A 15,793-nucleotide genomic window follows, 5' to 3' on the forward strand; every position below is an offset into this window, starting at 1 on the left:
GCAGTTGGCGCAGGATAGAGCAGGGTTTAGGGCTGTTGTGCATAGGGTCGCTATGAGTCGGAAATGACTCGATGGCACATAACAACAACAACAAATTTATATTTTAAAAAACCTTTTTTAAAATATTTGGTCCATGAAAAAGTTGTCCTTTTTGGTGCTAATATGGATTCATTATTGCTATGTGCTGTCAAGTTACTTGTCACTCATAGTGACCCTATGTACAACAGCTCTGAACTCTGCTCTATCCTGAGTCAAACTTATTGTCCCTGACACACCTACCTCCATTACCGCAGTCACTGAGTCAATCCATCTCATCAAGGATCTTCCTTTCTTGCTCTGTTCCTCCACCCTCCCAAGAATGCTGTCCCTCGCCAAGGACTTGTCTCTCCTTGTAACATTCTCAAAATATGTCAGATTGAACTTCAGAATCCTTGTCTCCAAGGAGCAATCTAGTTTCACTCTCTCCAGTATGAACCTGTTGTTTGTCCTTCTGGTGGTCCATGGTATACTCAATACTCTTCTTGAGCACCACAACTTAAAAGCATCAACTCTTCTTCTATCTTTCCTAGTCATTGTACAGCTTTCTGATGCATAGCACGTAACTGTGAAGACCATGGCCTTGATCAGGCACACCATAATCTCCAGAATGGCATCATTTCTCTTTAGTACTTTCCCAATGCAATTCATGTTGTGATTTCCTGGCTCCTGGTACCAAGAGTATTGATTGTGGAGCCAAGCAAACTAAAGCTGTTAACAATCTCAATCTTTTCACCATCTATCAAGATGCTGCCAGTTGGCCAAATGGTGAAAATCTCTGTTTACTTGATATTGAGCTTCAATCAATATTGAAGGTGCAGTCCTTGACCTTCTGTAGCAAATGCCTCAGATCCTCCTCAGCTTTGGCAAGCAAGTTTGTGTCATCTGCATAACATAGGTTGTTGGTGAGTCTTCCTCCAATCCTGAGGTCACATTACTCCTCATAGAGTCCAGGCTCTTGGATGATCTGTTCTGCATATAGATTGAAAAGGTATGGAAATAGGACACATCTCTGGCATACACCCTTCCCAATTTTGAACCACGCCATGTTTCCTTGCTCTGTTCTGACTACTGCCTCCTAGTCCAAGTATAGGTTTTGCATAAGCACAATCAAGTGTTCTGGAATTCTCAATGTTCTCAGTTAACCACAGTGTGCTGTGATCCACACAGTCAAATGCCATTGAATATTCAATGAAATAAAGATAGACATTCTTCTGGTACACCCTGCTTTCAGCCAAGATTCATCAACATTAGCTATAATATCCCTAGGACCATGGCCTCTTCTAAACCCAGCCTGCCTATCTGGTTGATGTACTGTTCCAGTCATTTTTTTTATAATATTCAGCAGAATCTTGCTTGCATGTAATAGTAAAGATATTGTTTTATAATTTCTGCACTCCTTAAGATCCCCTTTCTTTGGAATGGGAACAAATATGGATCTCATCCAGTCAGTTGGCCAGGTAGTTGTCCATCAGATTTCTTGGTACAACTTGATGAGCACATCCACGGCAGAGTCTGTTTGTTGAAATGTGTCAATCAGTATGCCATCAATTTCTGGGACTTTGTTTTGCCAGTTTCTTCAGAGCAGCTTGAACTTCTATCTTCTTCACCCCAGGCTCTTGTTCATACATTGTTTCATGAAATTCTTCTGAGTCAGCCAATTCCTTTGGGAACAGTGACTCTGTATACTTTTTCCATCTTCTTTTAATGCTTCCTAGGTCATTTAATATTATGCCCAAAGCATCCTTTAAGTATCGACTCATTACTTTGTTATGATTTCTCTACCACGTCAGTGAGCATTTGGGAGGGGTAGTAAATGTGCTTGCTCAGTTCATGCTCTAGATTCAGAAGCTTCAGAGTGATTATTTTAAAGAGCACCCACCCCAAGAGTAGAGCACATAGAAATGACAGCTCTATATGTCATAGGAGATACAGACTGGTTCCTCAAAACAGAGAACACAACGTATGTTTAAGGGATATCAGGAAAGCCAGTTTAGCTTGCCATTTGCCTAAGATCTAAAGCAACTTGACCCCGCTGGCTCTTGTGTTGCCTGGCCTCACGAGGTTACATCTGTTTTAAGAGGAAGTTTTCTGTTGAAATATGTAATAAATAGTTCAAAGTAGAAAAGTAGAAGATGCCAAGACTGATATATGCATTGTTCTCATTAGTGTAACCACCGCAAAAGAAATTGGTCTTTCTCAGGAAAGACTCAGAGATGTGATTCCAGATCTCTCAGTCATGTGAGTGAGTGAAAAAAGCTTTCCCCTTCCCCTACAGAAATCAAGGTATAGCTCCTGAGAAAAGATGGTCTTAAAACTTCAACTGATAAAGGTAAGGTCTCAGATCTCAGAAACAATATTCTTGCAGTTAGCATCAACTTTAGTATATATCACACTTTATCCCTTAAATCTATACCTACTCCAAACTTGATGGAAGATTCATCAACAGTCTGCATTATGCAGATGAAGTAACCCAGCTTTTTGAAACTGAGGAGGACCTGAAGCTCTTACTGCAGAATGTCAAGAACTGCAGCCTTCAATACGATTGAATCTCAACATCGAGAAAACAAAGAATATCACCACTGGGCCAATTGGCAACATCAGTATGAACGGTGTAATTTGCTTGGCTCTACAGTCAACACTCTTGGTAACAGCAGTCAGGAAATCAAGAGATGAATTGCATTGGGAAAGTCAGCTGTCAGGGAACTCTCCAGAGTACTGAAGAGCAATGATGTCATGCTGGAGACTAAGGTATGCCTGATCCGGGCTATAGTCTTCGCAGTTGTGTTCTATGTATCAGAGAGCTGGACAGTGACTAGGGATGATAGAAAGCGAATTGATTCTTTTGAGCTGTGGTGCTGAAGAAGAGTGTTGAATATACCACGGACTGCTAGGAGAACAGGTCTGTCATGGAGAGGGTGAAGCTAGCCTGCTCCTTAGAGTCAAGGAATCTGAAGCTTTGTGTGGCATACTTTGGGTATATTGCAATTGAAGGACCAGTCCTTGGAGAGGGATATCATGCTTGGGAGAGTGGAGGGACAGCGCAGGAGAGGAAGACCCTCAATGAAATGGATAGATTCAGTGATTGGGGTAGTGGAAGTAGTTGGGTCAGAGACAATAAGATTGGCACAGGATAGAGCAGGGCTCTTGTATACAGGGCCACTATGAGTCACAATCGACCTGATGGCACATAACAACAACTCCACACTTATCAACTTGATTGTCTCATTACCCTACATTTCACATTTATAACAATAGAAAACAATCTACTCTGTGACTGTTCTGCACATTAACCTGGGATTTCTCCCCTTGTCCAACTCTCCACTTGCTGAGCCACCCATATATGTCAGGCTCACAGCTGAAACACATAACTGTCCAGTAGGCCTCTGTGGGACCCAACTGTATCACTACAGGCACCATTGTCACTCTTCATGAATAAGAGGGAACCCAGGTATATTCTGAGAGTGCCCAAGGAGCTCTGGTAGTGCAATGGTTAAAATGCCTGACTGCTACTCTCAAAGTCAGTGGTTCAAAACCACCATTGCACTGCAGGAGAAAAATGTTTCTATAAAGATTAGTTTTGGAAACTCTATGGGACAGTTAGTTTTACTCTGTCCTATAGGGTATGAGACAGAAGTGATTCAATGGTCTTCTTCTGAGAAGGACCCCCAAGTGGACAAAAGGTTCTAGGTGGAGGTGGGGTTGGAGGAGGTTGATGCTGTTCCTTTTTACTCAAGCACCCAGGAGGGACTAGGTCCTGTGGTGAGAAGGATCATGGGTTAACCAGGGTCTGGGAGCTGTAGCAGAAGCCAAGTGTTCCCTTTTCCACAATGGGATAGTCTGGTGATCATTCTTCTGTGTAGTGGTTAGTTTCCAGGTCTTTTTCCTCAGATACCCGAGTCCTCAAGACCACAGTACATCATTCTGTGGAGTCCTCCCCAGCCCCAAACAGCAACCCCCACCAACAATGTTGATCTCCAGCTACACTGGTTGCTCAAATCTCAGAACTACCAATTGTGCCTTGAATCCAGCAGTCAGACCCTAAGTCTACTCCAGTGTCAATCCTAAAGGCAAAGCCTTAGGGTTCAAAACACAGAGAAGTAGGGGGCACAGCAATTCCAAGGGCTCAAACTCTTGGGATGTTTCCTCAGCCTCTTCTTCCTCACATAATAAAACCTTGGCGTAACAACCTGTATGATTAGGTTTGGAATCCGACCACATCAAAAAGCATGCTTTTGTTGTTTGATGCATTAAGTCAACTCATAACCCTATGAACAGCAGATGTGAATCCTGTCCTATCCTGTGCCATCCTCACCAGCCCTGATACACTTGAGCTCAGTGCAGTAACCCTAAAAATCCATCTCCATGGAGGTCTTCCTCTCTTTCACTGAACCTCCACCTTTCTAAGAATGATATCCTTTTCTAAGTAATAGCCTCTCCTAGCAGCACATCCAAAGTATGAGAGACTAAGCTTTGTCATCCTTGCCTTGAAGGAGCACTCTGGCTGCACCTTTTCCAAGGCATGCCTGCTGGTTCATTTGGTAGTCCATGAGATGACGAGTTTATTACCCTTTAACAAGTGATCAAGTAACCTCTGTGTGAGTACTCACAAATTTAAACTCATTACCATCAAGTCAAGCCTGGAAGCAGGAGCGACATCCACTTCCGAAATGGCTTGCCTCCGGAAACTCTATGTACGAACAGTGCTCAGGCTGTTCGTTCATAGGGTCACTATGAGTTGTCTACAACTCAACGGCATCAAACAACAACAGTAACTATCAAGTTGGTTCTGACTCCTAGGGGCCCTTCATTGGGTTTCTGAAGCTGTAAACTGTAACAGCAGGAGACTGCCCATATTTCTTCCATGGAACTGCTGGTGGATTTTAAGCTCAGAAGACATCCTGCTTTGCTTTTGCATTAGCAACGCAACTCTCTATAGGCTATGCCACACGTTCTCCCTTGTGAATACTTAAGGGATGAGGACTTCACTACCTCACAGAGCACATCCTTTCCTATTTGGTCACAGCCAGTTTCTTTAGTGACTTTTTGTATGACAATGTTTTATGAAGAACATTGTAGGTTTCAAGGCATTGATTCTGACCCACAGTAACTCCATGTGGAGAGTAGCATTGTTTCAAAGCCTGTTCAAGACTGTGGCTGTCACCTTTGGAAGCAGACAGTAAGGCCCATCTCCCAAGGTGACTCTGAATAGGTCTCAACCATTAACCTTCCAGCTAGTAGTTAACTGTTAAACTTATTTGTACCACCCAAGAAGCCCATCCCAAGGGAGGAAGAGGAGGAGGAGGAGGAAGCAGACTAATACAACAAACCTATTGCTTTCAAATCAACTCTAACAGTAACCTTTCAGTGAGTTCATTTCTGAAGCTATAAATCTTGAACTATTGGTGGGTTCAAACTATCAACTTTTCAGTTAGGAATTCACCATTATTATGCAACCACTTCATATTTAATTCTCATTGTTGTTACATGACATCAAGTTGGAAAGGACTCATAGCTGATCCTCCAGAAGGTTTTCAGAGACTGTAAATCACAAGAGAAGAGATTTTCCATCTTTCTGCAGCAGCTGGTAGGAATGTAAAGTGGTGCAACAGCTATAATCGAGAGTCTGACACTTTCTTCCTCAGCTCTGGTGGAGTAGTCTGTTGGAAGTTGAAGCCCAAAGGCTTCATCTCTCTGGCAGTTTGAATCCATGAGCTTCTCCTTGGGAGAAAAATAGGTAATCTCCTCCCTTGCAATTTACAGCCTCAGAAACCCAGTGGAAGGTTAGCTATGAGTCAGTTCAACTCGATGCCAATGAGAGAGAGTAAGAGAGAGATGCTATTTTAAAGGAAAAGGTTAGGCAAAGAAGTCCTTTTAACGTGATCAGACAAAGTTTGGAAAATTTAAGAGGAAGTATTTCCTGATAGTCTATCTAAATTTGTAAAATCTGCTGCCATAAAATGAACCAGGTGATTCAGATGTACTGAGTTTTCTTGTCTTGTAGTTCTGGAGGTCAGAAGTCTAAAATCAAGGTGTGGTCATGTTGGTATCTTGGGAGTACCTCAAGGAAGAATCTATTCCATGCCTCAAAGACCCTATTAAAAAACAAGGTCGGACTCACAGATAGCAAAGAATTAAACCTTCAGCTTCAAGTTCAACTTGCAAAGAGCAGAGAATTATAACTTAAACTTCAAAATAATATAAGTACATTCATCTTTTATGAGGGAAGCAAGTCAATCTATAGTGTGCCATTGTTGTACTCCAAAATTTCTTTCTCTGCTTAATTCCCCCCCTCCACAGTCCTCATCACCATCTAATATACTATATTTTGTGCAATAAGTTATTTTATTTGCTTGGTTGATTTTGTCTGGACTTTTGTACTGGAAAACAAACTTTATGAAGGTAGGGAACCTGGTTTCTTGCATTTGTTGCTCTAAGGGCTGATAAAGGACCACGCACCTAGAAGTTGCCCAATAAATATTTGTTGAATGGATGATTAAATTAATTTTCATAAAATATCTTCTAGTCTTTGGATCCACTGGTTTTGTTGAATTGAGGAGCAGAGAGTCTTACCTTCCTAAGGTAGGACTTATCCAAGATATACAGGACTTTTTAGTCCCTTATTTAGTTTTCTAAGCAAATATGAAAGCACTCTGGTGGTGTAGTATATTACAAATTGCACAGCTAACCAAAAAGTCAGCAGTTAGAATCTACCAGAGACTCCAAGAAGATGGGCAGTCTACTCTCTAAACCATTTAGAGCCTCAGTAACCCCAATGGAGGGTCACAGGGAGTTAGAACTGACTCAACAACAAAGTGGGTAGGTAAAGACTATTAGTGCTAATAGCAAAGATTGTAGGCAAAAGTAAGTTAGCCAGATCTATATAAAGCCATAATGAAGACAATTGAAAGGAAGATCTTAAAACATCAAGACAGCAGTCACACAAACAGAAAGACTAAGACAAGAGATGCGTCTATGAAAAGACAATCTAAAAACAAGTCAGCATGTATAGCATAATTCATAAGCCAAGAGAGGCCAGAACACAAAAAGTAAGTTTATAATGAGAAAAGGAACATAATTGTCTCATTTGTTCAAGCCAACTACAGTAATATGCTGCATTGTGGCCCAAAACCCAGACCAAGCCAGCACTGTCAAGTCAAAGCCCAAATAATACAGAGTTGAACTAGTACTTTTTTTTTTGGTTGGAATCTTTATGGGAACAGATGATGGGGGATTTCTTCCACAGTGCTGCAGGATCTGGAGAACCAATCTTTAAGTTAAGAATCAAGTTCAAACTGTGCCACCTGGGGAATAGTGCCTTGTCATTAAATGTCATCAGATTGGGTACAACTTGTGGTGATTCCATGAACAACAGGTCTGAACTCTGTCCTATCCTACACTATCCTTATCATCTTGGATGCAGTTTAGTCCATTGCTACAGACATTGTATCAACTCATCTCATTAAGGGTCTTCCTCTCCTTCGCCGACACTCCACCTTTCCAAGTATCACGTCCCCTTCCAAGGAAAATAACCTCTTCTAATAATATGTCCAAAATACGTGAGACAAATTTTCACCATCTTTACCTCCAAGGAACACTCTGGTTGCACTTTCTCTGCATATCTGTTTTTCCTTTTGGCAGACCATGGGACACTCAGCAATCTTCTCTAAAATCACAACTCAAATGCATTGAGTCTTCTCCTGTCATCCTTATTTACTGTCCACCTCTCACATTCATAACAGGTGATTGGAAAGACTGTGGCTTGAATCACACACACCTTGGTCTTTAAACTGACATCATTGCTCTTCAGGACTTTGGCGAGGTCTCAAACAGCACACTTGTATTTCTTAGATGGATGACTAACCCACCAATTAGCTAGAGGTCACATAGTCATTAGAAACATGATCCTAGCGATAAAGGCATTGACATACTGCAAAATGAAAAAAGCAAGTAAGGAATTACAAGAAAGAATGGAAGTGTGATTCCATCTTTATACGTGAGTGAATATGTGTATATAAATAAATAACTGAGATAATACAAAAAATGTCAACAAGTGGTTACAGTTCTCTCTGAATGATGAGCTTACAGATAATTTTAACTTTTTTTCATTATCCATATTTGTTGATTTTCTGATGAGCATTTGTTACAGCTATTATAAAGCAGGTTTTTAAATCATCTGTATGCTGGGGGTTTAAGGGTACACTATTGGTAAGGTAAAGACATCCCATCATTATCTTTGACCTCAGACAATAACCTTCTTGCTTAATTTCCGGAGTCCTAACAAAATCCTTGGAGTTTCAGCTGCCAGAATTGCTGAAGGAGGAGTGAGAAGCTCTTCCAGTTTCTCACAGCCTCCTCCCACTTTTAAAAGTGCTCCTGCCTGTCTCTCAGCACAGAGCCTAGTGAGAAAACTCCTCTGTCAAGGGGACTGACTATACATACTATACTAAAAGGCAAAATAACAAAGGTAAGGATATTAGCCCAATAAGGAACGAAGCTGAAAAGGAAACTGGCTCAACATTTGAAAGAAAAGAATTGGACACTTGGCTCCTATCCCTAGCGCAATGTTATTGAATAGTTTGGGTTTTTGTCAAATAGGTTACTTTCAAATGCTAACCCAACAAGTTGTAAACAAGGTTGCAGCAAAGTCCATGAAAGAAGAACTTTCAAGGGGAAAAAAGACTAGGATTTGACTAGTGATGCATTTTATTCAATTAGTGCTGCTTATCAAGTTACGATTGCTACAGTCTTGAAAGCCTCTTACCTGATAATTTCACTAGGACCTTTTTGCCTTTTGCCTCATTTCAGTAATAATGACTGATCAATTTCTTCACAGGTGACATGGCGAAGAAGGTGGCAGTGATTGGAGCTGGAGTCAGTGGCCTGATCTCTCTCAAGTGCTGCGTGGATGAAGGACTCGAGCCCACTTGCTTTGAGAGGACTGAAGATATTGGAGGGTTGTGGAGGTTCAAGGTAAGTGAGATTTTCTGATTTCTTAAACAAGCTGTGCTGCAATTTCAGGGTGAGTCATAGCTACTGGTCAGTCTTACTGAGCAACATTGACCTGACTTATACATACAGGAACAAATCTTGGGCTGACAGCTCTTATCAGATCAATATTATCCTAACCCTGGTGACTGACCTAAGTTGCGAAGGGACTCTTCTTTTGCATTCAGCATTGCTGTTTGTAAATTTGGACACTCTAAAAGCAATATACAAATATTAGGGAAACTTTAAGAAAGCAGAAATAACTATCTTTTCCAGACATCATCTATGTTTCAATCATTCAGTCAAATATATCTCCAAAGAGTGGCCCCCTGCCACAGTTTGTTTCCCTATGAACTAAGCCATGCTTGTTTGCCTAGCTTAATGATGACACTCTATGACAGCCCCTGGAAACTCCAGATTTTTAAAAGTCTGCTTATTATATCCATTATATTAGCCAATAACAAATATTTATAATGCTTGCTGTCCTCCAGAAATTAGTAGAAAGATACACTGACAAAAAAGCCTGTGAGTAAATAGGAGTTTGCCACCTCTTAGTTTTGAGATCTTGGGTAAATTATTTGCATCATGATGTCTCCATTTTCTGTTATATAATGGGAATAATAACAAAGGTCTACATTTTGCTGCTGTGTGGAAGATTAATGGAAATAATTGGTGTAAAGAAACTACTCAGATGTTACAGATGAGCAAACAGGAACGGGGAATAACAGTAACTTATCCTAGTCACACAGCTAGTAGAGCTGGCATTCTATTCCAAGTCCCTATGGCTTCTGGACAGCTAAATCCCTATTTACAATTCCCTAACTTCGTATTCCTCCTCAATAAGTTTAGACAAAAGTTTAAGCTCAGAATTTGAGAACAATGACTTTCAGCGTGTATATCAGGTATATGTGAGGTTCTAAAATAGGTTCGCTAAGCACAATCAAAAGATATGGGTAGAAGGAGAGCAAACTCTTATATCAGTGAAACCATCCAAAGGGCTTGTTGTTGAGAGGTGCCAATGAGTCGTCGCTTGTGACTCATAGCGACCCTATGTACAACAGCTCTGAGCCCTGCCCTATCCTGTTCCAATCTCATTGTCTCCAACATACCTACTCACATTACCCCAGTCACTGAGTCAATCCATCTCATCCAGGGTCTTTCTTTCTAGCACTGTCCTTCCACCCTCCCAAGCATGACTTCCCTCTCCAAGAACTGGTCCCTCCTTGCAACATGTTCAAAGTATGTCAGATGAAGCTTCAGAATCCTTGACTCCACAGAGCAATCTCGTTTCACCCTCTCCAAGATGAACCTGTTTGTTCTCCTAGCAGTCCATTCAGTACTCTTCTCCAGCATCACAGCTCAAAGTCATCAATTCTCTTTCTATCATCCCTAGTAATTTCCCAGCTTTCTGATGCATAGCAAATAGAGAATGAAATTTCCCTCTAGGCTGACCCAGTTAGGTAGCAACATGACCATCTAACACATGGGCCTTGTCAGTTCAAATGGAAACATGAATCAAGAAGGATTTATTAAACATTGGGTTTCCAAAATGTATATGACTGTAGACTCAATTGGAAGGTTCCTTAAAGATACTGATCTCTGGGTACCACTCCAGACCTAATGAATCAAAATCTTTCAAGGATGAAATCTACTTCTTAACCAGCATCTCATGTGAATCCTGTGATGATAGAGAAAAATATCTAGTTAATGATGGAGAAATGGATCTTTATACTAGGCAGGTAATTTTGCAAAATGCAGAACTGGAAAAACAGTCCAACTCACATTCATTTCTTATTAACATCTGGTCATTAGAATAATGATGTTTGTTTTTTACTGAGGGTGATATAGTATTAGTAGTCATTATTGTCTTAATCAAAGATTGGGGATGTTGTCACTTTAAGGAAGCGTATTAATTCCAATTGAACTCTTTATGAGGGTGATATAGTATTAGTAGTCATTACTGTCTTAATCAGAGGTTTGGGGATGTTATCACTCTAAGGAAACATATTCATTCCAATTGAACTCTTTATTCTTTTTTTTTTATCTTTGTCATTCCAGTTGAGATCTTTATTGCATATTTCTAATCTATGGAAAATATGTAGAATCTATAGTAAACTTCTGTTGTCACTTTTAAAAATTACCAATTTGAGATCTACTGTCTAAGCATCCTTATTTGATTATCATTAAGTTGACAGTAAGAAAGAGTTCTTTTGATAGATCTGCTATCTTGTCAATGTGATTTGGTTCATTTAGATAAAGTCATTCTAGCACCAAAATATTTTTCCTAGTATCATGCTTCTAATACTTAAAATTTCACAATTAGAGATTATCCTATATTTTTGTTGTTATGTGTTGTCAAGTCACTTGTAGCTCTTAGCAATCCTATGTACAATAGCTTTGAACCCTGTTCTATCCTGAGCCAACCTTACTGTCTCTCGCACACCTACCCCTATTACCATAGTCACTGAATCAATCTATCTCATCAAAGGTCTTCCTCTCTTTCGCTGTCCCTCCACCCTCCCAAGTATGATGTCCCTCTGCAAGAACTGGTCCTTCCTGGCAACATGCCCGAAATATTTCAGATGAAGCTTCAGAATCCTTGTCACCAAGGAACAGCCAGGCTTCACCCTGTCCAGTATGAACCACTTTTTTCTCCTAGCAGTCCATGATATAGCCAATACTCTTCTTCAGCACCACAGCGCAAAGGCATCAACTCTCCTTCTATCATCCCTAGTCATTGTCCAGCTTTCTGATATATAGTAAGTAATTGTGAAGACCAAGGCTTGGATCAGGCACATCTTAGTCTCCAGAATGACATCATTGCTCTTCAGCACTCTGGAGAGGTCTTTGACAGCAGACTTTCCCAATGCAATTAATCTTTTGATTTGCAGACTGCTGGTGCCAAGAGTGTTGTTTGTGGAGTCAAGCAAACTGAAGCTGTTAACAATCTCTATCTCTCCACCATCTATTATGATGCTGCCAATTGTCCTAGTGGTGATTATGGAAAAAGTTACATTACAATCTGAATTAATTAAATAATATTAGATAATTAGTCCCAGGTGGCAAAAACTGTTGAGCATTTGACTACTAACCAAAAGGCTAGCAACTCAAATCCACCCAAAACCACTCATAGAAATGGCCTACTGACCTGTATCCAAAACATCACAGCCTTGAAAACTCCATGGAGCTCAATTCTACTTTGCAACACATAAGGTTACCATTAAGTCAAAATTGATGGATTCAATACCATCTGACTTGGATTTAGTTTTTTAGTTTATTAGATATTAAAGGGATAGTTGAGAACTCCTTGGTACTTTTAACAATAACATATTTCAAACCTCTTTAAAACTATATTCTAATGTTGAGTGCTATTGAGTCCATTCCACATCACAGCAAGTGAGTGCATGTGATAGAGTAGAGCTGTCCCATAGGGCTTTCTTGAGGGTATTCTTTACAGAAGCATATTGACAAGTCTTCCTTCCCACAGAACCACTGGCCCAATCTTTAAGTTAGCCACTAGGCACTTAATTGTTACTACACTAGGACTCCCTGATATTCCAACACAGAAATGTAATTGTTGACCACCCAAAGAAGACACAGATTCTCCCTTCATAACGAAAGACACAATAAATAAAATGTGTTACAGGTTAATATAATGTCTTAGCCACCTGTAGACTACTGGATTACTGAGAGTAAGTGATACTGAAAGGATGCTGGGAATTCCTATGACATTCCTAAAGAGACTTTGCAAATGTCAGACTTCTACCAATCAGAACTAACCTTGTAAATTGGTTATTATTTTATTTCTACATCCACATACAATTCTTCTGGGATCACTTTACACAACTTAGTAGTGACAAGTTAAAAAACAACCCGAAATCTAAGCATTGAAACATTGTCCCCGGCCCAGTTTAGACGTTGTAAAATTCTTCCAAAAAGTTCTTCAGCACCCCCTACTGGTAGTTTTGGAAAAAGAGGAGGAGATAATCTATAGATTTCTATTCCACACACACCTCTTTAAAAAAAAAAAAAAACCAACCCTAATTTATGTTTTATTAGATTTCTTTCAATACAGATTTCTTTTAATCTTGATTAGTTTTCCTCTACTATCAATCTGAAATGTTGCTTTCTTTCTTAAAACTAATGCCTCTAAAAACTAGAAAATATATAACTCTAAAAAATATAAAAATATTCCAAACTAATATTTTTTTTAGTACTGGTAATCTGTTAGGGACCTCTCCACGGTACTGAAGAGCAATGGTGTCACTCTGGAGACTAAGGTGTGTCTGATACCGACTATGGTCTTTGCTATCACTTGTTCTGCATCAGAGAGTTGGACAGTGACTAGGAAAGATAGAAGACGAATTGATGCCTTTGAGCTGTGATGCTGGAGAAGAGTATTGAATGTACCATGGACTGTCAAGAAAACAAACAGATTCATCCTGGAGAAGGTTAAACCACGCTGCTCCTTGGAGGCAAGGATTCTGGGGCTTCATCTGACATACTTTGGACATGTTGTAAGGACGGACAGGTCCTTAGAGAAGAACATCATGCTTGGGAGGGTGGAGGGACAGCGCAGGAGGGGAAGACCCTCTATGAGGTGGATTGATTCAGTGACTGGGGTAATCGGGATGGGTGTGTCAGAGACAGCGCAATTGGCACAGGATAGAGCAGGGTTTAGGGCTGTTGTACATAGGGTCGCTATGAGTCGCAAGCGACTCGACGGCACATAACAACAACAACTGGCAACCTATATTTTTCAGAATCAAAGAAGTGCTTGGCACTGCATTACACAGTAAAGAATGTGTCAGTTTAAGTCATTGTTCTCTGAAAATGTATAATGAATTGGTCTGATGATTTACAGCTTCTGCAGTACTTGGCCTGGACACTGTTGTTGTTAGGTGCCTTTGAGGCAACTACAACTCATAGCGACCATATGAAAAACAGATCTGAGCCTTGCATTATCCTGAGCCATCCTCACGATCTTACTGTGTTCAAGCTTATTGCTGTAGTCACTACATCAATCCAGAGGGTCTTCTTCTCTTTCACTGATGCTCTATCTTTCCCAATGTAATGTCTTTTTCTAAGGACTGGACCCTGTTAACATGTCCAAGTATAAGATGAAGTTTCACCATCTTTGTCTCTATGGTGCATGCTGGTTGCCCTTCCTCTAAGACAGATTTGTTTGTGCTTTTAAACCAGTCCACAGGATACTCAATACTCTTCTCCACACCACAATTTAAAGGCATCAATTCTTCTTTGGTCTCCTTATTAATTGTCCAACTTTCAGGTCACAGAAATCAATTGAAAATACCATGGCTTGCACAGGAAACACCTTAATCTTTACACTTAAATCCTTGTTCAATCTGGGTATTCAACCTCTATTAAGTTTAATGCTGTATTTATTTCTAAGAAAATGCTGAAAAGGCTATCAGCTAAGATTTGTTTACTTCTTTCCATATGCGTTTTCTCCTACAATAATACTTACAGTATTATACTTCCTCTCATATCACACTAAGGTTCATACTAACCCTCACTATTTTTATTAGAGCTTTGGTGATCCAAGTCACTACAACCCTACACAAGTGAAACTTATTTTTAAAACCTGTTTACAGGTGTTTGCATTTATGCAAATTAAACATCATTATTTTGAATAATAGCAAAAATGTATATATAAAATTTCAATCATCTTTCGAGTTCCCCAGCGGTCCTGTGGATCTGTCTCTTGATTCAACAGTGTTTGCACGGAACAGACCCAGCGACTTCCCCCCTTTCAGCCTCCGACTACCCTCCAACTTCACTTCCAGGCATAACCTCGGGACCATCTCAACCATCTCCTATTTTGTGGACCAGCTAACACCTTTTTTTTTGTTAGCCCAAAACCTCGACCAACTATGAGCTCTCAGATCAGTCAAAATTATTCCACCGAAGCAGAAACAGGCGTCAACCGTCTGGTCAACCTGCACCTGCGGGCCTCTTACACCTACCTCTCTCTGGGTTTTTATTTTGACCCCAATGATGTGGCCTTGGAAGGCATGGGACACTTCTTCCACGACTTGGCAAAGGAGAAGCGAGAGGGTGCCTCGGCTCTTGAAGCTGCAGAACCAGCGCAGCAGGCGAGTCCTCTTCCAAGATATCCAGAAGCCATCCCAGGATGAGTGGGGTAAAACCTTGGACACCATGCAAGCAGCGCTGGCCTTGGAGAAGAACCTAAACCAGGCCCTTCTGGACCCGCACGCCATGGGTTCTGCCCACACTGACCCCCATCTCTGTGACTTTCTGGAGAACCACTTCCTGAACGAGGAAGTGAAATTGCTGAAGAAGATGGGTGACCATCTGACCAACACTAGAAGACTGGGCAGCCCCCAGGCTGGGCTGGGCGAGTATCTATCTTTTTGAGTCTCTCACCCTCAAGCACGACTAGGGGTCTGCGGGGACTTGCAAGGAGAAACCTGGGTCCCCCTGTCAACAGCAGCAAGATTCTCTATCCCACCCTGACGTAGAATCTTATCCACCCAGAAGCCCTTCGACCAAGCCTTGGACCAAATGAAACAATAAAGCTTTTTGCAACAGCTAAAAAAAAAATAAAAATAAAAATAAACACACCAAAATTTCAATCATCTTATCCAAAAACGACTGGAACAGCACATCAACAGAGAACTACCAGATGTCCAGGCTGGTTTCAGAAGGGGTCGTGGTACTAGAGATATTGTAGCTGATGTTAGATGGATCTTGGCTGAAAGCAGGGAATACCAGAGGAATGTCTATC

General features: G+C 40.7%; 1 protein-coding gene across 1 annotated transcript in view; it reads left to right on the forward strand.

Moving 5' to 3' along the window:
• The first annotated feature begins 8,877 nt into the window (after nucleotides 1-8,877).
• FMO2 (flavin containing monooxygenase 2 (non-functional)) overlaps nucleotides 8,878-15,793 on the forward strand; it is a 31,906-nt gene continuing 24,990 nt past the window's right edge. The window contains exon 1 of the mRNA XM_006887422.1: nucleotides 8,878-9,009. Coding sequence (XP_006887484.1) covers nucleotides 8,878-9,009 — 132 coding nt within the window. The remainder of the gene's footprint in view (nucleotides 9,010-15,793) is intronic.

This window comes from Elephantulus edwardii, unplaced genomic scaffold (genome assembly GCF_000299155.1).
Source record: "Elephantulus edwardii isolate Elephantulus edwardi_28Jun2011 unplaced genomic scaffold, EleEdw1.0 scaffold00057, whole genome shotgun sequence".
Taxonomy (NCBI): Eukaryota; Metazoa; Chordata; class Mammalia; order Macroscelidea; family Macroscelididae; genus Elephantulus; species Elephantulus edwardii.